We start from the raw sequence: 24,692 nt of genomic DNA on the forward strand, positions 1-24,692 counted from the left end.
TTTTTCACTGTTAATAATAATACAGAACACATATAATGTGCCGGTATCTGCCAAAAACTGACGCTCGTGGCGCAATATGATCATTTACTCAGGACAGGACAAAGGCTGGCCTTTCGAGATTGCCTCTACTGTGAACTCAATGAGTACAGAAATGAACAGGGCCGAATTTCAAGGCACTGCTAAGCACACAATTTCGCACAGAGACTTCATTTCATGAAGACTGTAAGCAGTAAGCGCGGCTAAAAAACATGCTTACCCTGGATGAGAAATTTCCTTCACATACATGTAGTGACAAAACAATGGAAATCTGTGTGTGTGTCGCTGTAAGCTTGACCACCAAAACATCACGATATAGTGCTTATGGTTATGTTTCTGCTATATAAGCAGGACTTTTCTGCTAATTGTTAAGCAGGCCTCAGAAATTGGTCCCAAGTCCTAGCCAGCTGCCAGCATGACCAAGAGTCTAAAATAAAGAATATTGCTACACTTCTCTGCAGTTTCCAGCTGATGTTTCCTTTTTATTTAATTTCAATATTACAACTTGGTTTTTATCCACTGGTCTACGACAAACTGGAGTGTATGACCTTGGTGGAAAAGAAAGTTACTGCGACTTGGTTGTAAAAATTTAAGGACTCCAAAACGTTTTACTGTGCATTTACAAGGAAAGTATCGCTTCAGTCCTCATCCTTGCCGAATTCTTCACAGTGAAAAATACTGCAGACAGCTGTGGCCCTTGACGTTATTTTGCTTGCCAGAACAAGCTGGAAAATGTGTTTTTCCTGTTTTATAAACTCTGACGGTGATCATTTATTTTGTTGGAGCCTGTGCTTGGCTTGTGCCGGCCTGAGCTTTCCTCTGTGCAGCTAAGACAGCGATCATTTCTTCCCTCTTTCTCCTTCCCCGACGGAGCGTTCCAAGCTAGAAAACGAGAAGACAAGACCACTACGATGTGTACTACTCTGAAAAAACCTTTGATGCAGAGTAGAGGACTTTAGTTTTGACTTCCAAATGTTACTCACGAAATGAAATGGGCCTAATACTTCATAGTCACAGGTCAAGCCCATCTTTGAAACTACTTGGCCATACACTTGATAACCCTTGAAAGTCAAAATGGTTACATCTTTCCAGACTGCAAATTTTGAAGAATTCAGAGAGCTTGCTAGCACTAGTGCTAACACCATCGAAAAACAAAACCCAAAACCACGCAATTTTGCTGTACTTACTCTTTTCTTGCAGAACTTGAGGGCTCTTTTGTCTTTGCTGACTTTGAGCAACTCCATACACCGCTTCTCATAGGGAGCAAAGCCACAGACCTCACGCACTAGATCACGTACAAACTTGACGTGCTTGCGAGGCTAATAAAGGGAAAAAGAACTTCTTTCATGACAATATATTCTTCTCGTTTCATAAGAACACTCCGGGGATAGAACTGAAGGTTTTGTGCGGCCGCGAAATGGTATGGTTTGAGAACAGTACAGCAGTGGAAGGAGTCTCTGCTATGAACTTCCAGTTTTGAATAACAATCAACCATCTTGCCAATCAACAGATAAGAATGACACAGTTTTTGTTTCATTACTCACCCCCTTCTTTTTTGGTTTGGCTACATTTTTAGTCGTCTTGAAGCCCTTGTTGAGGCCAACACACATATCATGCCGGATTGCCATGTCTAACACAAAATAAAATCAAATCCACTCAGGAATCAATTTTCTATGGTTAAGTTGTACACAATTTTTGAAGAATTTTTTAGTTTACATGGAGTCGTAACGCTATGGGTGTTTTAATCAAAGTTGAAATTCTAAGAGGTATTTCTAAGATCTTGAAACCTGTCACAGCTACACAGCACAGCGCGTGTCACATGTTCCGATGGCAGTCACACAATGGAAACAAGTACATGTAAAGTTTCTATCCCTGCCACTGAAAATGCTAAAACCAAGATGGTGCAGAACATGTTTTGCCACTGGTGAGCCCGATGCAGGCAAAATCTGATTAACATGAAAAGCATGAATCGAACGATCGTCGTGGGGTTGGAACAAGAGATTGGCAAGTAAAAATCTCATTTTTTCCCAAAAATACTCCGTCTCATGCTCTGAAACTATTATTATCCCCTTTTAGCAGGTACAGATCAATCAGATATGCTGACAGGAAAATTGGGTTTAATAGTTTTCTTACTTAGGCATTAGGGATGTAGCCTAAACCATTTCACCACAAAAATTCAATTCCAAAACCCCATACTAGCATTACGACGCCATGTAAACCTTGTTTCCTCAAAGTCACACGGAGTATCACGGTGTTAGTAACTTCTAGTTCCCGAAGTAGATGGAATCCAGACTAAGAGCCTCGGCCTATTCATATCAAAATGCTTCAGTCTCTAAGTCAAACATGTCAAATCACTGCAAAAAGATAACTGGAAAATATGGTTGAAAATTTATGAGCCTCCTTAAATAAGGGACCTGGCAACTATACGGTCACGAACGTTGGACCTAGTATTTTTCAGACCAGTCTCATATATACAAGAAATATCAGAGTCAGATATCAATCTAATTAGAGTTCAGCAAATGGTTTCGCTTGTTTACGTGTACTCATCCACCATGTCCACCCAGGGAAAACGTCCGCATAGAACTGGTTTATCACCCAAACAGCATGTTATATAGAGTAAGAAATGTAACGATATGGTGAAGAAGATTTTCAACTTTCAATGTATTTATTTCTAAAAACAAAATGCCCATGGATTAAGCCGATACCGAAGGATTATGAAGACGGGTTTCTAACCATACCGAACTTGTGAAGGCAACCCACGAAAAGACTTCAGTATAGTATCGGAAGTACAAGTATGACAATGCATTGTGGGAAATAAATATGACCTTTGACCTGACAACTCGAGCGCCGAAATTTTCTTCATCATGCGGTAAGTCACTGGTCTGTCTCGCGTTAAAATTTTAAATTTCGTCAATTTTGTCATGTTTTAATAAAGTGAATGGGATTAAATAGTACATATGCTTCATATTAAATGCTTATTTCAGTCAAATAGGAGACAAAAAACGATGTCAGGGTCTAATGACTGTGAAGACATGTTAGAGTGTTAAGAGTTAGCGCCAAATTTAAAAGTATTCACGCTGCTGTCTGAGGTTGTTCCATTTAATTACATGCATTGCACTCGCAGCTGGACAAAAGGGTAATCCTCCTTTTGCATGTTTTCCTCTTTTTAGCTGCAACGTGATAAAAATAACTAAAACCTTTTCAGTTAGTGTGGGAAATATACACAACAAATTGAAAATGCATAAACAGTGAAATTTCGAGCATACTTGATAGGAAGGTTATGCATATATGACATGGAGGAAGTCCCCTCCTTCCTCCATGGTTATGACTACGATGAGTTTAGTCAATAATTTAGATTTTCCCCATAGTCATTGAGAAGGCCTAGACTACAACACGTTTTTCGCCCCTTTGAGTTTCAAGTGTGAAATATGGAATAGCCACCAATTGACCAATCAGAAAAAAGGAATCAAAACTCTGTCGTGTCTGTGATGTCATCCCCAACGCGAGAATGCTTGAAGTACATGTACACAAAACCTATAGTATGAGACTAGATGTGGAGACTGGTCTGAAAAATCAGTGAAAATGGAAATATTTGTTCAGTAAACCTGACAGCCTGATGTGATGCTTGCTCACCCTTTCTAAGCCTACATTTTAGATGTTTTAAGCCATGAAACTGATCTGATGATGAACTTAACACTTTCATGCTGATCTGCATACCACTCAGACCTTGCTAAACTAGTTATGTCCATAAATGAACTAAGCTCCTCTAGTAGTTGTATGAACATCACAACTCGGAGACTCTCCCTAAACTCAGAGAAGTCCCTTTATTCCGGGACAAAATCAGTCCCCCCAAAAAGAGAATGTCCCTCTAAATGGGGACAATTTCTTTTCATGTGGGCTTGTATGTTTAAAAAGGGGCTCAAAACATTGATCAGTGTGAAATGAAGGGGAAAAAATCAGTTATGAAAGGCACATGACTGAAGTGAATAGACCCCTGCCCTTAGTTTCTCATTGTTCTGCCGCTTCGTGGAGGAATCAAACACTCCAACCTCAGAAAGGCTCAATGACAATCCCCAGAGTTGTATGGCCAGTGGGGGTATGAAGTTGAGGCTGTTTATTTTGGTGCAAGTCTAAAGTGTGGCTTTTTGCGTCTATGTTTAAATTCAAAAGCACTCCTAAATTCTTTTCAACTGTCATTTTTCCACACGTAGAAATTTCAAGTTCAAGCTTTCCCGCAGTGCCAGACAGAAGCAAGAACAAGCGAGTAACTCCTGCGAGACGACTCTGTCTGGAGTCATCCCCCCGACGCAGGCACCATGCACCTCCCAAGCATCGCTCGCTTCCTGGTTTCAAGCCCCATCCAAGTCAGCCCCGACCCTCCCTCTTAAACCCCTATCCAGCAACAACACTTCAGCAACAGCTGCTACGTCCCGTCAGTCGAGCTTGGCTTTGGCCCCACCTTTGCCTAAGTTGCTCGCATCCTCTGACCCTGTCACATCACCTGTGCAAACCTCAAAGCCTGTTGCATCAGTTCTGCCTTACACACCTCAGAACTCAGTGTAAGTGAAGACCGTCAATGGTGATAGTGCCATGGTAAATCATTCAATAATCTTTGTAAAATATGAAGTTTGGAATTTCATTGTCCACCAAAAAATACAAACCAGAGGCAGCACAAAGAAATATATGTCTTTACAATTGATCACTGCTTATTTTTCAGATGGATGCAGACTTGATGCACATTTACCCTATCAAAGATAAGGTACAGATGTGGAAGCCACTTGAATTACCTGTGTTTTCACCAGGTGTCCATTCTAATACCCCAGAGGGTTTGTGCACATTCAGTTGGAAACTTGCCTTGCATACAATGCCATATGCACCCAAACTAGTATCTCTGCTGTCCCGTATGCTGGAACCATGTTGATTGATATTTTTATTTCTGTATCTTTTTTGGGAAAAAGAGAGGAAAATTCAGTATTCATTATTGAGTTTTTTTTTTAATTGTTAGTGGCAAAGTTAGCAGGAAGTCATCTGACCAGCATTCTTCTTCAAAGTTTTTTGAACTGAATGATGTGTTCACCATTGAAGATTCCTTGCCCAATGATCTTGATGACTTGGATGATTTCCAAGAATCTCCACTATCAGGTTTGAAATCATTTTTTCCATTTGTCTCATCAATTTCAAGTCCAGTATCCTAGCATCTTGGCATTCTGTGCATCTGTCTTGCTCCCTGTCTTATGTTAGAGCTTTTTCTTATGGACTTGTTCCCCAATCTTCAAAGGTTTCCTTTGCCTTGCCTGCATGGCATCTCACAACTGACATTCTGACGTCAAGTTTTTACATTTTTGCCACTCACACAAAGACCTCAAAGTTAGGTCATGCCGCGTTCAGTAAAAACCTCAAGCTAATACTTTGATCACCAGATAAAGAGAAGCAGCACAGTCCACGAATTGATAAAGTTAGAGGATGGAATGTGAAGCCATCACCAGGGAGGAGAGATGGGAAGAGTTATGAATGCATTGACCTGACAGATAGCGTGGGCAAGACAGCCAGACAAGAAGGAAAGACCGGCTGTCCGGACTACTCGCGGGAGCAGTCAGATGAGGAGAGCGCAGGTAAGGAATGGAACCCCAAGCCGCATCATGAGGCTCAGAATCAGAGTTGTAATGCAGTCACAAACTGTAAGACTTATGATGGACTTGTTAGGAATTGTGAAGGACCTGCAGTTTCTTGTTAGGACTGTTAACCACTTAACGTTTCACTATTTTCTGTGGTAATCTCAAGAAAAACTTTCAAATGCTGGCAACTTCCATATATCAGATTGGATAATATATTAACACACTATCACGGTTGAGCTGCTCCCATTCGTTTTGTTCATGCAGAGATGGTGATGAGCTTGAGTCAGCTGACCGTGACTCAGCTGACTCAACTGTGAGCCTGAGAAGCTATGGAAATGAAAACTCTTTTGTAAATGACTCCCAATAAGGGCCGGGGTCTGTGGTGACCTTGATTTTTTCCCGTGTCAAAAATCTGAGATTTTTTCTGTAACAGATGAGAAGCTAATCAACAGATCTAGACGATTGAGTAGACGTCACAAAGCAGCCTTGATAACAGATGACAGCGATGAAGACGAAAATAAGGAGAATAGTAAGTCAAGCAGAAACCACAGAACAGATCTCTCAAACATTATGTTCCTAGTAAATTCAGGAAGATTTTTCCAAGAGAGAATTGCCAAACTTGGCTGTATTTGAATGGAAACAAAAGTATGCTCTTTCTACTGTGGGTGAAAATTGAGTAAAAACACAAACTTCATCCAGATTTTTAATAATGACGCTATTGAGATTTTAATTAAAAGTTTTTTGATAAGTTACATGTAACGACAAGTTTTTCGTTGCAATCTTTCAGTTGTATGCAGGTATTTTGAATGAACAAAGATTCATTTCTCTTTGTAGATGAGACCGACTTTGATCTTGCTCTCCACGGATATTCTACAAACACTCTGAATTTTATGCCAGCCACCTGTGAGTTTTTTCAGGTAAGTTAACACATGGGTGGTAACATGCATTGGTGGCTAGAAACACCACTGTCAAGTTTGAATGAAGAGTGAAGAATGTAAAAATCAACCCTCTCAACATGGAGAAAACTTATTTATTCCATTTAAGGAGAGTCAAGACAGGGCAGAGATCCAAGACCCAGATGACTTGATTGATATTCCGAGTCCCTCACCTCCGCCTACCGAGTATGAGTACTACTCGGATCCAGATGATGTGTACCCCTCGTTCACCAACCAAGATCAGGCTGCAACTGACATGGAAGAGTTCTCCCCGCAGACTACAAGAAGCGCTCTACATCCAAAGTCTTCCCATCGAGAAGCACTGCTTAGTACAGCTGCAGCCGAACAGAGCACTAAAGATGCTGGCAACCAAGAAAACCAAGACACTGGAGGGTCGGCAGCGAGGGACTCGAAAAATGTGTAAGTGGACCCTGGTCTGATTTCTGTTGGAGCTGCCATAGGAATTGAGTGTGCATGTCGACTCCACTGTGTGGTTTTTTTCTCTCTCTCTGGGTGACGAATGGGTGTCATCAGTATTGATGCCCGTAAAAATGTATTGCAGTTATAAACAATGATAAGAGACCTCTGACTTGGCAGATCAACTTGACCTCACACCTGTGATGACTCCTGCTCAATGCCTGTCCTGGTCTGTATGTTGCCTGATTTTTCAAGCCAAGCTTGCAGCTTTTATTTTGAGTATATTCTGGTATGGTTTTTAATCCCACTTTTGACACCAAAATTTCCCATCTCTCCTCTCATTCCAAACTGGGACACTGAAGGCAGAGAGTGCTGTTTACCAGGCAACCCATTTCAAATCAGAAATAAAATTAATCACTGAAAAAGCAACTCAGGAGAAACTTGGGTTCAGCTTAGAGTTTTTAACTTCGATTTTCAATTCAATTTGTGAAGCCATCCTTGGATGATCTATTCATGCTTGTTTTATTCAGCTCTCCAGTTGATGAAAGGTACTACATGAGTCATCCATCGATGCAGCCCTTGCCATCCAAGGTAAACTCTAGGACCAATTAAAGATAGGCAGTGGGCAGGGAAGAATTGCTTTACAGAGAACCAAATTAACTGAGAACCAAAATGACAAGGAGTTGACATCACCTGGCACCCTGTCTTCTGCTAAGCTGTATGTTTGTCTCAGCTAAGCAGGATCTTTACTCTCTTGAAAATGGCCTCTTATCAAGTCTTCTCGAATCAACAGACCATCATAAATTTCTGGTCAGTCATCATATTGGGTAGCTATATCTTTCATGAGTGCTGTCTTTGAAAGTGCCCTGAGTCAGTTGCCAATGGGAGGTCCACATTTGGTTGGAATGTCCCCCACGGTATTTACTGCATCGTGTGCCTACCAGTTTTATGAACAGGGAAAGCACATTAAAGAGTTATGCCTCGTCCCAGTTACTTTGCTGCATCATGAAATTGCACATGATTCTATGAGAATTGGCTTCAGCTTCAGCCCACAGACTCTGGCATAAGGTAAAGCTTCAGCCAAGTAATTCTCACAAGGCCTTACTTTTTGCCAAAATGGCAAGAGGCAAATGACAGCTCGCGCATTGCCTCCAGCTTTTTGTCAGGAATAATTGTCCAGTTTGTGATCACTCAGATTTCTAGCGGTGGCCTGCAAGAAAGGATCGATAGTCTGAAGCAGCTGATGTTTGATGTCATGGAGCAAATATGTGACAATGTAGGCTCTGTCTTAATCTCAACAAAAGAGGGCAGCAGATTGGAACACCTCAAGCCTCTACTGGCACTCAGGTAGGCTGTAATGCACTTTTCTTTTCACTGTGAGTCATTTTGCACTTTTTTGTAACAGTTTGGAAAAGTAAAACTGGAGGATGAATGATTGTGACTTTTTTCTGACAGGAAACGAATCAAAGCTAAACACAAGCAAGCAGAAGCCAAGCTGAGACAGCTTAACTCAGGAATAAACCACCGAACCTCAACGAGCCCACTAATAACCCAGGAATCTGCCCTGCCCACAATCCAGCCAAGGTCACAACCTCCCATCCCTGCTCCTGTTGACACATGTCTCCCCTTGCAGATGTCAAGCACATCAAACAGTAAGACGCCCAACCAGAGCACTTTCAGTTTCAAACTGAAGACCACGAACTCTTCCTTGAAATATACGCTGTCGCCTTCAGACACAACCAACAAGGTATTTGGCACAGTTCCAGGACGCCTGAGTACAAACTCCCACAAACAAGGGGTAATAACGACCCCACTCCAGAGAACTCTGCCTAGCAACATCAGCAAGATAAGCCCCGGATTCCACTTCCCAGATGCTGGTTTTGGAGGAGACGGTTTCCATGACGACTCCCCTGCCATGGCAACCGCGTCTGGTTTGAACAGCACAACACCTAGCTTTAGTACCGCGAACAAGAAGAAACCTCTTGAACTTTCTTCAGAGAGAAGACCTCAGTTGCAACCACTCATGCAATGCAGTAAACCAAGTACAGTCCAAAGGGCATCAGATCTCATCTCAAATGAAGGTAAATTGTCATCAGGCCTGGGATGAAACATCTGGGAACTTCATTCAGTTACAGATATAAACTAGACATACGTTCTGAGATCTAGTTGATTTTACAGATGAGCACACCAAATATGCCTTTCAGGGACTGTTCATATTTTTTATCAATTAAAAACAATAAATTTCTCAAACGCTGTGTAAATGCTTTCTGATATTTTTGGTTTTCGTGTTTGGCGAGCTCACTCTGCCTTGAGATAGCCTGTCCCTTTTTGGGTGATGCTTTAAATGTATGATTTAGAATGAAAGGAAACTCCAAATCTTCTTCAGCTCAGAATAAAACAATGCATACAAGATTCCTTGTGGGGATGCAGTGAGTCCAATAATCTCTAATTGCTCTCCTATAACATCCTTGTCCATCTAGTTTTGAGTCATCACAGTCAATTCAGCGGGACCAACTTCCCCCACTCAAAGGAACTTCTCAAAGTGTTCCGTCAGACGTTTGGCTTGCATCAGTTCCGTCCTGAGCAGCTGGAAGCAATCAACGCAGCGCTGCTTGGAGAGGATTGCTTTGTTCTCATGCCTACAGGTAAGTTCCGTTTGAAGACTACCCCCTTCCCCCGTGTCTTCTTTGCATCTGCCTCCTGCAAATTTGGGAAGTTTTCCTAAGCTCTCGAGTATATCCACTCAAATCAGAAATAAGAGGTGGTGTGCTTTCACATGACAGCGATGGCCCTTTGATGGGAACTCACAGCTCAAGTTCATATGCATTTTGTGTGGGATGTGCTGAGCTCAAGTGACCAAATTCTGTTGAAATGTATGACATCTCTGTGTTGTCAGGCACCCTGATGAAATAATTGGCACCAATCTGTCTCTTCACTGCTGGTGAGTGGCAGGAAGCTTCAAGTCAGTGCTGATTGTATCTGCATTATTTAAGTGAAGAACAAATTCATATATTGAATCTGGATCACTCCCCACCCCCCGGAAAAAAACATTTCAACGTTTTCTGATTCCATTCTGTTGATTTGTTTGAGTTAAGGCGGAGGGAAAAGCTTGACCTATCAACTTCCAGGAGTGCTGACCGACGGCGTGACCTTTGTGGTGTCGCCTCTCAAGTCGCTCATCCAAGACCAGGTCCAGAGACTTGTGTCACTGGAGGTAATTTCTGTCAGCCTATCATGTTTCATCCCAGCCAATAGTCCTCAAACTTTTCTTACATGAGCTCATTCTCAAACTCATTCTAATCTGCCGGGGTTTCCTCCACAAAGTATCTTCTGTCTTTCACAGTGAGCTAGAATACTACAAATTTCAAAAGAGAGTGGGTAATGTTCACTAGATAAACTTAACATAAGCTTGAAATATTGTTTTTCACTTTAACCCCTTCTCGACGGGAATTTCTTTCCGAAAGCCGACTCCAAGAATTCCAGCCTCGCTTGGCCACGAAGGCCACCTGCCAAACCGCAAATTCTCGGTTTGTGGCCCAGCGTGCTGTGCACGCTTTGAATTACACGGTGGAAAGGCTGATTGTTCGGTGGCATGTGGCTCTACCCAAGCTTCCACATTCCCATTGCCTCTTTTCAAAGTGGGGACTATTGTGAAGCTGGTGATTATGATGCAAATTTGGTCTTTTCATTTCTGGGCTACACACAAAAACCAATTACCATATATACAAGAGCCAGGGTCTGCATTCTTTCACCGTGTTCGCTCGAGCGTGGGCCGAGAACAATAGTAGAAAAGCGGGCTGAGGATCTCAATTTTTACGGCGTGTCTTAACGCGTTCAGGCGTGAAGGGGTTAAATGAAGTCTCAATTTCCATTTCTCACAGGACTGAATGGCAGGACCTTTATAACAATTATAAAGAGACTCTTTAATGATAAGGTTTTTTACCCTAGGCTTTTCTTCACACTAGTCCACTTATTTGTTTCAAATTTATGTAGATTCCTGCTGCTCACTTATCGGGAGATTTGAAGAAGGACTTCGTGGATTCCATCTATCGACAGCTGTCTCTTCGAGACCCAGGAGTCAAGTTGCTCTACGTTACACCGGAGAAGGTCAGTCTCTCATCAGAGAACATTTCTTCAGAGAAAATCCTTTGCCAGGGAGAGAGACTTAACTTGGTATTAAAACGTTGAGTCCTCTAACTTCGATGAATTTTATAATTGACGTCAATCTAGTCCGTGAACAGTGCGCTCTGTGTGCAGCAGGGTTGTTTTTGTATTTCACACTTTAGATAGACATCTGATGTGATTCATTTGATTTCAGATAAGCGCAAGTACCAAGCTCATATCGGCAATGGAGCATCTTTATCACAGAAACATGCTGGCCCGTTTTGTCATTGATGAAGCTCACTGCGTCAGCCAGGTAAGAAGATTGTTTTTTACAAAAAAATGACATACAAGCATGTTGGCTTAATTCTCTGTGAATTTTGAACAGCTAGGCCTCATTTCTTCTGGATATATTCAACATACTGATTTCGTGAAATGCCGCAGAGATGTGCCAAATGTTGAAAGTACTGCGTTTTGAAATTGGCAATGCGAACATTTATCAAAGATGCCACAAACTTGTTTTGTGTGAATTTGCGGAAGGTACTTTTTGTTTTCATATGTTTTGTGTTCCTTTGTTGTGATTGGCAGTGGGGCCATGATTTCCGTCCTGACTACAAGAAACTCTGCAAACTGCGTGAGAAGTTTCCAGGCGTTCCCGTCATGGCTTTAACGGCTACGGCTACGCCTAGAGTACAGAAGGATATACTACACCAGCTAGCCATGCCCAAGCCTCAAATGTAAGTCATGTTCCCTCCTCAGCCTCAAATGAAAAACTCCGACCAGCCAGCAATTCCTCAGAAAGTCACAGCCACTCCTGAACCTTGAGAGTAAGTCACAGCCACTCTTGAGCCTTGAAAGTAAGTCACAGCCACTCCTGAGCCTTGAAAGTAAGTTACAGCCACTCCCTGAGCCTTGAAAGTAAGTCACAGCCACTCCTGAACCTTGAATGTAAGTCATAGCCACTCCTGAGCCTTGCAAGTAAGTCACAGCCACTTCTGAGCCTTGAAAGTAAGTCACAGCCACTCCTGAGCCTTGAATGTAAGTCTTAGCCATGCATTCTCATATCCGTGACTCACTCCTTTTGCCACCTGCCCATATTTCTTTGCAGATTCACCCGTAGTTTTGACCGCAGTAATCTCCAGTTCTCCGTCAAGAAGAAGGAACCGCGTAAACTGACCCAGCAAATCACCCAGCTCCTACAAACAACGTTCAGGGGCCAGTCAGGCATCATCTATTGCCTCTCAAGGTATAACCGCTGTTTTATGTGCCATTTGTAGAAATGAATCACTGCTAGGTAAGAACACTTGAAACAAAGAATTAACAAACTGACACAAATTGAGGTCCAATCTCAGGGTTTTTTGTTTTGTTTTTTTAAACACGATGGCTAGTTCATGCGCCTGAGTTTTAGATGTGAAACTAGACTTAATTATTTTCCAGGATTTCAATAGCTGTACCTTTTACAAATCTTGTGTGAATATGATGTCGTCTGCGTTATGCTTTTGAAAAGTGAATTCTTTTCTTCAAGATGAACTTTGCATCAGGGAGATGTTAATTTTAATTACGGGTTTTGCCCGAAGCTGACGTATATTCATAAACAAACAAATGAAATTTTTGCTTGTAGAGAAAACAAGCTTGTTTATACTTTCTCTCCATTTGATTTGTTGTTTGGTTGTGTTTTGGCCTCGATAGGAAGGAATGCGAGAAGACGGCTGAGGATTTATATCGCAGTGGCATCAAGGCGTGTCCTTACCATGCCGGTCAGAGTGACTCAGAGAGAGCCAAGGTGCAAGAGAAATGGATCAGTGACGAGTACAAGGTTTGTTGGAATATCAAGCTTGCCTGGAGGGACGAGCCTCATGTCAGGGCACCAGTGGTGTGACTTTTCCCAGACTTTTCTTCATCACTTGTCTTCGTCATCTTTCTTCAGGATCATGGCTTGTACACCAATTTTATTCTCCACTGAATAAGTTTCTTATCAAAGCTTGAAGTAATGATTATAAACGTGCCTACTGCGCAACTGCTCGCTAACAAGAGTTTTAGTCTTTGTCACAATTGATTTTAAGCAACCTGGCCGAATTAGTGTCGTCGAATGGCAAAACATGCCAGCAAAACCGATCCCAGTTTGGAGATTTTAATTTGTCGTGCACATTGGCAGGTCGTCTGCGCAACGATAGCCTTTGGCATGGGCATCGACAAACCAGACGTGCGCTTTGTGATGCATTATTCATTGCCCAAGTCAATGGAAGGCTATTACCAGGAGGCGGGGAGGGCTGGACGAGATGGGGAACTGGCCAAGTGTATCCTGTACTACTCTTATCAAGATGTGACTCGGTTACGCCGCATGGTGGAAGGTAGGTTGCTTGAGAGCTTTCATATGAAAACAATGACTTGATAGGCCCCCTTAACACTTGTCCGCCTTGGCAATTTTGTAAAGAGTTGCAACTTGTGAATCACAATGACCAACAGATTTATTTTTAATTTTGAATTTTAATCAGTGGCCATGGCAACTTTCCAGTGCAATTTATTCCTATCATTCTATTCTCTTCCCTTTTTTATTCATTACAAAGCCTACAAATGCCAATTGCAGAGCTTCTTGGTCAAAGAGCAACTAGTGGGCATTAAAAGGACAGTCTACAATGTCTTGATGTCCTTGCGTCTTTCTTTTTCTGCAACAGGTGACAGGGACAATTATGAGGTGACCAAAGTCCACTTGGACAATCTGTATCGCATGGTGCAGTACTGCGAGAACAGTGTGGATTGCCGGCGTGTCCAATTACTCAACTACTTTGGTGAGACCACCTACTCCCGGGAGAAGTGTCTAGCCAGTCGACAGACCGCTTGTGATAACTGCCTGTCTGGGGTAGGTGTGGCCTGTACATTTTTGATTAGCTCTCAATACTGTTCAAGACCGTCCCCAAACTTGAGATGCTTTAGCTAAAGTTTTCCATTGTAGAATTGTTTTGTTTTTTATGTAATTCATTTACATCTGCTTGTCAGAGCACCTACTCTACGGTTGACATGACCAGCATCGCCAAGAAGATTGTGGAGTTTGCCAAGACGATAGACGGGGCCTCAACGTCTTCCTCAGGCAGAGGGTACAGGAGAAATTATGGGCCTCAGTTCACCCTCAACCATTTTGCCGATGTGCTGATGGGTAAGCGATCTGACCTGGGTATCCCGTAATCATATCCCATATTCGTTTCCCCTTGTGTAAACACTAGGTTTTGGGTATTCCTTTAATGTGAAGGGTGAAGGTTTTGGCAAACATTTAAGTTGTTGCAAGCACTGTGTGCCATTTTGTTTTGGAGATGAACGCAAGTGATTTTTGGTGGTAATGTCAAACATTGATATAGCATTGCAAGCTCCTGAAATGTTGCATCAAAGGCAGATTCAGAAAAATGTTGACCAATCTGTGTAGTGATGTCTATGATTTCACCTTTGAACTCTGACCCCGACAGGAAGCAACTCGGCCAAGATCAGTCAGAGTGGACACACCAACAGCCCCATCTACAACCTGATGAAGAGCCGTGACTACCAACGCCACGACTGCGAGAGGCTCCTGCGCAAGATGGTTCTTGAGGGCGTGCTTCGGGAGGAGCTGGTGATCGGAGCTCACGACCAGGCTCTCTGTTACGTCAAAGTTGGACCCAAGGCCCACAACCTTCTCTCAGGACGGTTGAAGGTGAAGATGGCTTCACTTCTTACTTTAACGAGGGTATTCTGATCCTCAGTATATTTAGCCTCATACTCCTGGTGGTTTTTGTTTTGAACCGAGTAGAGGCAATACGTCAACTTCAATTTTAGAAGTGGGGGGAAAATCTGTTACCTTAAGAGAGGTCCTCATTTCCAGGCAGGAACAGACAAGACCACAATATTACTTAGTGGTGTTGTCGTCAAAGTTTCAAGTCTGGTCGCTTGTCGTTTAAACGAATTGCGACACAGACACTCCATAGTTAACCATCAACTTGAAATGGACTCAACTATGACTTTGCCGTTATGTTACCCTGACAGGAATTGAACTGTTGACTTCTTATGTCCAAGACAAGAAGTGAAAGCGACTCCATTCCAATCTTCTTTCTCGGAAAGTAACTATCCCCCGTAACCTTGAATATAATAATGGAATTGCGCCTTGATTGGTTTGCCGGATAAGTGTGGTATATAAATCTATATTATAGTTATATCTCAGTGTTACATTCTTGAAAAAGTTAAACCTCTCTGTACTTCAAATTCGTTCATCCATTAATAAATATTAAGCCCTGTATACTCAGACATTCATTTTGTCCAAAGATTGCAGATGAAAATTTTCTGTTACTCGTTTTTCAACAGATTTTGTTAGATAGGATTGGCCAGGTCCAGCCATCATGTCTTTCTCTATAACTTGATTCTCGTGGAAATTCCAGTTCAAAGAATGTCAAAAAGCCATCGGCTTCGTGTAGAGTGAGGAAGGTTGGGCAATTCATGAAGGTTCCCAGCAAGAGTGTCCCAGATGTGACTGTTCATGTTTTCAATCCTCAGATGGAACTTAGAATGACTGATGCAAAGGCAGCGAGAGCATTGCAGATGTCCACTCAGGTCCCCAGCAAGACGCTGAATGACCCCAGACAGAAGCTCCTGGATGACCTACGAGTCATCCGCAGACAGATTGCCGTCGAGAACAACATGAATCCAGACAACGTCTTCAACGGTGAGGAACGCGACAGTTCCCAACAAGTTTTTTCCCCCAAGTCTATTTGGTTGACTACAGTCCCATTTGGATCTGTGATTCCCCAAACTATTTGTGCTAAAAAAAGTTGCTTGTGGTGTGTTTATTAAAGTCCTGCTTTACTAGCAGGGCATCATTTGAGAAATTCAAAATTTTTTATGTAGATTGGTTACTTGTACTGGGCACCTTTGACATCTAGGCTTCTTTTTTACACACCCAATATTCCTTGTTATAGGGTCTGCTAGTAGCAACAGCTTTTGTTCACAATTCTTCCAAAAGTAACAAAGAACATATTTAATACAGAATGGTACTTTTGAGGAACGTATGAACAAGACCAAGCCTTCCTTTGGAATGGTCAAGTATAAACCCCCCCCCCAGTATTTTTGTTACTGCTGTGGTTTCAATTCTCATATTTTTGGGTCACCCATCGTTCCATTTTCCCAGATGAGACACTGCGTGAGATGGCCGATCACCTACCGATGGTCAAGGAGGACTTGGTGGAACTGACCGGAGTGACTGTTCCCAAGGCCAATCGCTTTGGCCAGAGATTCCTGGACGCCATCACCACGCACCTGCCTGACATGTTTCCAGGTCAGCTGACACTGTTAGCAATTCATTTTAGCTGTATAACCTGGCATGACAAAACCTCTTAAGGGTTACTTAGTCTCTCTAAAGAAATGTAGCAATCATCAACCACTTGGCCGTCATACCGCCCTCTAGGGTTCTGGACTGATCACATTTCCTTTATACAAATACTTTGTCTTTCACTTCAAGATTTTCTTTGCACATACATGTCAGTGTTGTAGCATTTCCTGCAAGGAAACATTTGTATTAAAAATGTTGGTCCAAAAGCCTAAGTTAAGATGTAACAATGTTGGGGTTCTTTGGTTGGGAAGTGTGTGGACTTTGCACAAATGGTAATTTGCACTGTCTTTTTGGGCTCCATAGAGAATACTTGTCCATCTTACATGGGAATGCTCATGCTGTCCCATTTGGGAATTGCTGTAGACCATATTTCCCAAATGAGAACACTGGCTTATTTGCAGTTGCTAATACCGGAGAGACCTGTTTTGGTTGGGGAAAATAAATTTCACTGGAATTACCCTCTTTGAATGGAAATGTTGGGTGGATGGATCATTCTCTCATGTGCCCACATCTTCAGATATTGGTACCATCTCTTCCATCACTGACTTCAAGGTTTCCCTTAAAACCCACTTGTTCAACGATTGCACATTATTTCTTGTTAATTTTACTTGATTTATATTTGTATTGGGCCTTGCGTTATTTTTGGCAGATACCGGCGTGTGATAAATCTTCTGTCTTTAATTTATTATTATCCTAGAAAGCTTTCTGAAACCTTACATTTTGAGAAGTCTAATTAACCATTGTTGGGTTGGGAAAAGCAAAAATGCAACTTTTTTTGATAACCCAAATGCTTTTTTCCAACCTACAGAGGAAGACGACTTTGCCAGTTCTGATCCTTCCTCTTCAGTTTATTTCAACAACGCCCTCACCAACACGGCCACAGATGTCAACAATGATGGCAGAGTATCTAAACAAGGCGGACGCAAGAGGAAACACAACGGCAACGGTAACGCAACAAAGAGTAAGCGTGTTCGTGCTGCCTCCAACAAGAGAAAAAACAACGCAAACGACAGTAAGGACAGCTCAAACGGTTTCAACTTTGGCGGTGGGGCAGGGCACCAGACCACCAATTTTAATAAGTTCAAGAACAGATCCAGTGGGCGTGGAGGAAGCGGGAAAGGAGGAGGAAGAGGGAGGTGTAGGGGCGGGGACAAGGTTGGGAATGGTGGGGGGCCAGGGAGGCTTGGGTTTATGCCGGACCCCAAACCAAGACAAGGGTTAATAGGTAGAAGTTTCTTAGCAACATCCGGCCAGTTCTTGGGCTGATATGAGTAGTCACGAGAGGTATATAGAAGCTGCCTAGAAACAATAAGCCAAACAGTGCCTGGTCTGGTACAAGGTTATGATTATGAATATTCATGAGAGATAGCCACTTCTTTTCAACCGTCAGGCAGGTCAGCGCATCCCAGCAACCACCACAAATTCCACAGCTTCAAGTTTAGGAATATATGTATTCATGGACTCCCTGAAAAAAGTTGGGCGATTGATTCAGCCCCATAAGAGGCATACATGTAGATGAATTAACACCAGACAATCTCAAGACCTTCAGCAATTTCCTTGACAACTCTCACACTCTGGAGTAGTCTCTACAAGCATTTTTTTTTAATCTCAATCTGTGGCATTATTTGATTAAGGTGTCCTAGCAAAAAACTTTCAGACCAGGAAGATTATCTGCCATGTAAGCCTGACTTGATTTTTTATTCTTGATCTCAGGATTTCAGATACAGCTATGCTTTGTGTGATATCCCAAGTGCAGAAATTTTATCACAGGAATATGACGTGAAAACAGCTTAGTGTTAAAAGAACTTGCCTTATTTTTCACGCATACATACCACAACAGTGTATTTTTGACTAACAAGTTATTAAAATAAAAAAGTTATTAAAGATAACGTCAACATCATATATTTAGCCTGTTGCACGAAAACAAACTATGATCCAGTTTGTCTCATAATTACATTATCCTATGTAATGCAAAACAGTTCAAAGTTATAAGAAAATCCTTGCTACTTCCCATTTTTAAAGTTTTGTGGACGATTTCTTTTAAGAATAAGTATGAGGTTACCCAACTACAGCATGCCATTGATGTGATGAAAAATGTTTTTACTACCAAAATGTCAAAGCCTGCAAAGATATGAGACTGAAAATATCAAACATAATGTACTAGCTGCAGATGATTCTGTTATGTAAGCAAAAAGTAAAACAGAATTAACAGATGAACCAAAAAGCGGCAAAAATACTATTCAAATGCAGAGATTTTAGTTAACATTTATTTATAAACTGTTAAATCTTATCAACAAGTAAACTACTTGAGAGTGAAAATTGGGATTTTTAATGCAAAATGCCTTCATAACATTGCTCCAATCTTTGCAGTAACTGTTCTTAAGTTAACTTTTTCTTTGGTAAGCTTTGTGAATTCAATTCTAGGGTTTTATTTGTTTATTTCTTCAAGGTTCCCAACCATCCTAGGGATCAGGAAAAACCTGGAAAAATCAGGGAAAAGTCACATCAAGGAAAGGACATTGCAAGTGGTCAAAACGATCATGTGGAGGAATAAGCCTAGGCTCATTTTGTGCAAAATACAATTTTTTAAGTTTTCAAGAGGTTGGCAGGTCTGAGAAAGTGGTCAGTCTGAAGTAATGTCAAACTGAAACTAGACCAAAGGATTACCTTGGAATCTTGCAGTGTCATCGGGGATACATCAGGGAATTTTGCTCTCATGAAATGCTGGGAATCCTGCCCTTGATCATAACCTGAACATAACTGAACAAAGTAAGAATGTACATGTGTTATTTGATGGGTGTCATTTAAAGTCCTATATCATCTGGGTATTTGTTTTACATGTATTTACTATTGAAATAAAAGATTTTATACAAATTTTGTTGATTTGTTTGATGTGCTTCTTGTTTGCCCCTGTTGACGTCCATTGAATGAGTGCAGTCGATCCTTATTAATAAGAGATCCTTTGGACTTGGCAAAATTACCTTGTATTGTTATATAAAAACAGGAACTTCATATTATCAGGAGTGAAAGCAATGAAAAACAACAGCTTGGGACCAAAAGATATCCTTCTAAGCAGAATCTTGTTGTATTGACAAGTATTGTACAAGAAATCCAGCTGTTTTTGTGTGTCCAAAGCCCCAACCACTCAACTTATTGAGTTAACATTAATTTACACCTGCATTTCAGGGCAATAGTGTGGGCGGGGTACAAGACGGCGTGCAATGGGGAGTTAACATTTATTTATACTCCCATTCCAAAAAATAACCTTTTCCCCTATCAATATCATGACAATTTCATATTAAGCACAATCTTGAACCTTATGCAGATTTATTTACTCTCTCCCAAGTTGATTATCCTATGAATGGATATTATTCGAAGGCAAATCAACTCAGGATGGCCCAATAAATAGCAAGTTTGTCAAGATTTTGGTTAACATACATGACATAGGCCCTGTAGGCTTTTTTCATGTGTATACAGACAAGCCCTATATCAGTATATGCAGGGGAATTAATTACCTTCTGCACTGTTCTGCTTCTAAATCCATAATAATGTCTCACGCCGGAAAGAATGTTGCATCATGACTCCACTGTTCTCATCACACATGTACATGTAATGATGTACATGTATATCATGTCAATAAAAGTCAGTCATTACAGAAATGCTGGAAAGAAGAATTCTGGTCTGAGAAACATTTACCGATGTTGTTGGGAAATACAAAATTCTCTTCACTCCCCATAGACTTTGTACACAACTGCTGAAGTGGAGTCAGGATGCAACATCTTTTCCCTCACGCCATTTAAAGTCAGCCCCTTACCTCGGAAGCGAAGAGATTTCTTGCAAGCGATCACGTCTCGACATTGTCCTGTCACTCACTGAACCACCCACCAGCACCGGTACACACCTTGCACGAACTCCAAAGTTAACTGCAATGGTTCCCGCCCTCTCAAGTTAAAATATAACACACATATCGGCTACCAGTTTTTTGGACCGTGAACAAAATCCCTTTTGGACCGCCGATATGACTATATCTGTACACGGCCAACTATGCACACAAGTATAGGGCACAGCAGACTACAGAAATAGTCAGTTCACCGTTTCCCACACGCGACTACGCACGGTATGGTTGTGCACAATATCGCGTCAATGGGAAACACTGATATGACTGTTTCTGTATCATAGCGCGCGCCATAGGATCGTACACAATGCGCATGTTCAGTGGAAACACCGAAATGGCTAATTTTGTAGCTCGCTGTAGTCGTATACACGTGTGCACGATAGACCGTATACAGAAATGGCCATATCGGCGGTCCAAATGGGATTTTCTTTACGGTCCAAAAAGCTGGTTGCCCGTTTTTGTGTAACATTTGGTTTGCGCTGGCGGGAACCAGTACTACGTGGTACGGTTGAACAGCGTCAGGTTTAAAGACGTACAAAAATGTCATTGCTTGTGGGAAATGTACATCGAAAATTATAATACGAGCAAATAAGTGTAATTGAAGTTTCTAAGCTGTTTTTTGAATGGAAAATAGCCAAAAATAAGTTGTCTAGGCGTGGTGCCGGGGGATAAAAAATAAATTAATTCTGTTGAAAAGCAAAACGGAAAATGGCGCAAAGGGAAAGGAGAGCAAAATCATGAATTTGTTTTTGATAACCTGTGAAATTTGTTACGAAACGAAAACCAGCCGCTACAGTAGCTCCACCTACATTTTTTGGGGGGAGGGGTCAGCACGACATAAATAATGTGGTTAAAAGCAGAAATGAATTAGAAAAATTTCTTCCAGTGCAAAGTACGATTTGTGTTTTTCTCATGGGAAAAATGATTCAAAACTACCAGAGCATTCCATACAAAAACATATCTCTAATTAATTTCGTAGACCCTGAAACGGGCAGTCGGTCCCGATATTTGATCCATCCCTATGCCTAGAAAAACCCTCAGACGAACCAATGTATAAAAATAAAGGGCGCCACCTACGGCAGATAAGAGAAAGTTCGACCGTGGAATCAGGCAGTCCTGAAAAGCCAACTTTTTAATTAAGGCGAACTTTGAAATTTTAAAAACACAGGTAGATCGGATATTCAATTTCCTCTACAAAAAGTATCATTTTGTTGTCTAAAATGCTTTTAAAGGCGAGGTTTTCAAGTTTTTCTGCTTCAGTTCTCCCCATTGTTGTTCACTCAAGCGTAACGAAAGATAGCGGCGTCTAATCCTCGGTAAGCCTCGAATCATTTTATTGTTCAGGGGAGACGGAACAAAAGAATCTAACAAAAGAATTAGTCTCTTTTTCAGCCGAAGTACCATTCAGTTCACGTGTGTGCAATGAGGGACGTGTGTCAAACGCCTTGAATCCGCCTCTATATTGTTCAATCATTTTATACCCGCGCCTCTCTGTTTTATACCGCCCTCACTCCGGTCTTCTGGTTGGTTGCCACCGTCTGCCACATGGTCTCTTTGGATCAAATCCGTTCTTCGTCTGCAGATTTTTTTGCCTTAAATTACCATACCGTCTGAAATTGTATTAATTTCTATCTCGCCATGTCAGTCATTGCTGCTAACATCTCTGAAGTTTTGCATGTATAGTTTGACCAATGCGTTCAATTTGCAAACGAAAATGGTTGAAAATACCTCGGTACAATAATTAAGTCATTCCACAGACAGCAAACACCTGTCTTTAGAACCAAGAGTTTTATCTGATACTTGGAGAAGAAAGTTTATTACTATTTTCCTAAATAATTGCTAGGACAGTCATCTTTGTCTCTTTAGAAAAACACGATGTACTTCCCTAAAGGAGAAAAACCCCAAAATGGACAGAGACAAAACAAACTTCCAATGACAGACTGGATCTGGAGAGACACTCATATTGGTCCACTGTTCCTCTTTTATTTCTAGAATCTCAATAACACAGATGAGATATGAAGACAAGACTCCATTAAATTGATACCAAAGGTTAAAGGGAAATTTAAAGGAAAATTTAACCAGCCAAAATAAACACACGTATACTTGGCTTTAGTTTTTTACAACAAAATTATTAACCTTAACAGTTCTTAATTTTGAAATATTTTACTTTTCCACACACTTTGGGAGTTCGGGTCTAAATGCTCTTTAACAAAATCGCAGGCAGAACACATTCTTTGTCTCCATCTCAGTTTTGGGAAAAATGTTTTTAACCTAACATTTGGCCTTGGTTGTGTGCAAACTATATAAAGATTGAATAAAAAAGTCAATAAAAGAATTTTTACAAAATTGAAATTGTTTCTCAATCTTTGATTGATGACTTATTTCCAATAACTGGCCTTCACTACAATACTACATGAAGACACAATTGGTTTCGGAATGCCCCGTTCTTTCTGTACAGAGTACTCACTGTTAGACATGGTGTGATTCCAAGCAATATTTCTAACTCACTCTATTCTAAAGTTTCCTCGCATAATTCTTGATTCTAGTTGTTTTCCAGTTTGCTGTGCTGTGATCAGAGAAAGAGTCATTCCCCCAAAATTTTTCATCCCTGTTCAATTCCAGTGTGAGTGTGACAATGGCATCATCCCAAGTCAACTTTTCTTTGTCTATATATTTGGATTGAGTACATGTACATATGACCCACCATCCCCAAACCTGGCTGAAGTAGGCAACTTCATAACCCTAAAATAGTGGAACTTCCACTGTTCAGATTTTCATGGGAGTTTCACAGCAGTCACTACCGTAAGAAGCTTACCGCAGACAGAATTTTGATTTAACAAGGATCACTCTAAAGTGAAAAAATAAGCTGAAGGAGAAGAATTGTCCAACATCACAAATACCGACTTCAGCCTGGTTTGGGGATGGTGGGTCACATATGACTAAAAGAGCAATAACATATTATGCAAGAAAAAAAACAACTGGAAAATAAAACCTGTCCATCTCCTTAAGCACTGCATTAAAATAATCAAAAGTGTAAAAAATCTCCATTCTTCATCATTCTGTCCAAGGCCATGCCACCACTGCCCACCAGACACACTCAACTGTCAATCCCAACCTTAATAAATGTCAAAGAGAAAGTGCCCTTTCAAACTCGAAATGAGACATCAAAATAAACTGGTGAAGTACTCATGAAATTTTAGAAAACTCTCTCAGATGAGTAAGGTTAGCCTGATTCATTTTTGTGAATTTCTGCACTCAAGGTCTGATCCTTGACTCCTCATCAGCACATCTTAAGTTCTTGAAGTTACTCAGTTTGGGGAGAGGGTTCAGCCAGGGACATCTTAGATGTGGACCAACCAGCCACAACCACTATTCCAGAAAAGAAACAAACAAAACAGATGAGTCAATTTGAAGCAACCAGAAAATGCAAACTGCACTATTTGGCTAAGCCTTTATCCGAACTCTCTGAATTTCACTGGACAGGTTCTTTTACTTCATACTCTCAGAAATCAAGACTTTCAATTTGTACACACAACACACAAACTTTGCTGGTTAACATTTTAATTAAAGAAATTCTTGCCAAGTACAGGAACTGTCAGCGCCTGTCTGGTAAACTCATGGTGTGTTGAACTTTCTTTTTGACTGAGTTTTCAAAGCAACTCCCATCACTCTTCATCAATCCTTTCTGGTCAAAACTTCACATTTCATTCCACAGTGTTTTGGAAACTATCAACTTGAGAATAAAACTCTGAAGAATTCAACTTGTGCAAGTTGGATTGTCATGGTGCAAATTTGAGACCCACAATTTGATGGTATTTGTGAATGTGTACATCCAGGACAATGCAAGTTACCAGCTAGTGCAAGTTTGAGACTATTAGCACCTAATGTTTTTAACCCTCTCAACAATTTTTCTGTGTGAAAGTTAGTTTACTGTTGACTCAGATAAATTCAAATGATTTTTTTTTACCACAGGGAACATGACAACTTCGTGAATACTGACAAATAAATGTCATATGCCTTGAACATTTTTCAAATCTGTAGGCCAATAGCATGAGAAAAATAACATCACAGTATACGCATCTTTGAAAGTAAATTTTTAAAAAGATAAACTTCACTTTTTTGCACATGAATTTATACAAAATAAGGATTTCGCTTTCCTTAAAGATCTAGCCAACTACATGTTATATATTTGAATTTGTAGGATACCAGTGCCGTTTGTTTGGAAGTTTAAAAAATGACCAATGCATTCAGCAACTGGTTACAAACTTAACACTATTTTACCTTGATATGTGACCATTGGTAGAAAATGAACCTTCATGTTTTTGACTGCATCAATTCTCCATGCC

The 24,692-nt window shown here is 41.0% G+C and overlaps 2 protein-coding genes and 2 long non-coding RNA genes across 49 annotated transcripts in view; 1 reads left to right on the plus strand and 3 right to left on the minus strand.

Annotated features, from left to right (window-relative positions):
- Positions 1 to 487: 487 nt before the first annotated feature.
- On the minus strand, positions 488 to 2,870 carry rpl36 (ribosomal protein L36). 2 transcript variants are annotated; one of them, XM_022250142.2, is made up of 4 exons: positions 2,775 to 2,870; positions 1,581 to 1,666; positions 1,224 to 1,355; positions 488 to 918 (listed from the first exon to the last, which is right to left on the minus strand). In XM_022250142.2, exons 2-4 carry the CDS (start codon positions 1,662 to 1,664, stop codon positions 808 to 810), a joined length of 327 nt encoding a protein of 108 aa, XP_022105834.1. In that variant the 5' UTR covers positions 1,665 to 1,666; positions 2,775 to 2,870; the 3' UTR covers positions 488 to 807. The 2 variants fall into 2 exon arrangements, with proteins under 2 accessions (XP_022105834.1, XP_022105833.1); XM_022250141.2 differs by having other exon boundaries at positions 2,742 to 2,808.
- Positions 2,833 to 19,325, plus strand: blm (BLM RecQ like helicase). The gene is made up of 24 exons (XM_087137351.1): positions 2,833 to 2,905; positions 4,248 to 4,595; positions 5,042 to 5,178; positions 5,457 to 5,648; positions 6,085 to 6,180; positions 6,486 to 6,568; positions 6,696 to 7,006; positions 7,534 to 7,594; positions 8,199 to 8,350; positions 8,459 to 9,084; positions 9,484 to 9,648; positions 10,099 to 10,217; positions 10,997 to 11,110; positions 11,322 to 11,420; positions 11,693 to 11,841; positions 12,213 to 12,350; positions 12,794 to 12,920; positions 13,260 to 13,455; positions 13,780 to 13,964; positions 14,102 to 14,258; positions 14,563 to 14,786; positions 15,620 to 15,788; positions 16,251 to 16,397; positions 17,260 to 19,325. The coding sequence occupies exons 1-24, from the start codon at positions 2,901 to 2,903 to the stop codon at positions 17,715 to 17,717; spliced, it is 4,458 nt and encodes a 1,485-aa protein (XP_086993477.1). The 5' UTR covers positions 2,833 to 2,900; the 3' UTR covers positions 17,718 to 19,325.
- On the minus strand, positions 4,638 to 20,577 carry LOC110987421 (uncharacterized). Its single transcript, XR_002599269.2, has 3 exons — positions 20,266 to 20,577; positions 19,119 to 19,211; positions 4,638 to 4,978 (listed from the first exon to the last, which is right to left on the minus strand). It is a non-coding gene; the product is annotated as an uncharacterized LOC110987421 (long non-coding RNA).
- A 1,730-nt stretch (positions 20,578 to 22,307) lies between these two features.
- The window catches only part of LOC110987435 (uncharacterized), a 55,163-nt gene continuing 52,778 nt past the window's right edge, over positions 22,308 to 24,692 (minus strand). For all 45 annotated transcript variants that reach the window (XR_015425411.1, XR_015425416.1, XR_015425414.1 and 42 more), the window contains 2 exons: positions 24,628 to 24,691; positions 22,308 to 23,715 (listed from right to left, as the gene is read on the minus strand). This is a non-coding gene — a long non-coding RNA (uncharacterized LOC110987435). The remainder of the gene's footprint in view (positions 23,716 to 24,627; position 24,692) is intronic.

Source organism: Acanthaster planci, linkage group LG05 (genome assembly GCF_054643075.1).
Source record: "Acanthaster planci isolate LZ-2023a linkage group LG05, COTS_SCS, whole genome shotgun sequence".
In the NCBI taxonomy this organism is placed as follows: Eukaryota; Metazoa; Echinodermata; class Asteroidea; order Valvatida; family Acanthasteridae; genus Acanthaster; species Acanthaster planci.

Excerpts from the sequence above, each read along its gene's own strand:
- rpl36 (XM_022250142.2), bottom strand. The coding sequence starts at position 1,664 with ATGGCAATCCGGCATGATATGTGTGTTGGCCTCAACAAGGGCTTCAAG. Across the intron at positions 1,356-1,580 it reads CCAAACCAAAAAAGAAGGGG|CCTCGCAAGCACGTCAAGTT; the intron begins GTGAGTAATGAA and ends TCCCTTTATTAG. Across the intron at positions 919-1,223 it reads TCAAGTTCTGCAAGAAAAGA|CTTGGAACGCTCCGTCGGGG; the intron begins GTAAGTACAGCA and ends CTCGTTTTCTAG.
- blm (XM_087137351.1), top strand. Across the intron at positions 6,181-6,485 it reads AGACGAAAATAAGGAGAATA|ATGAGACCGACTTTGATCTT; the intron begins GTAAGTCAAGCA and ends TTCTCTTTGTAG. Across the intron at positions 8,351-8,458 it reads AAGCCTCTACTGGCACTCAG|GAAACGAATCAAAGCTAAAC; the intron begins GTAGGCTGTAAT and ends TTTTTCTGACAG.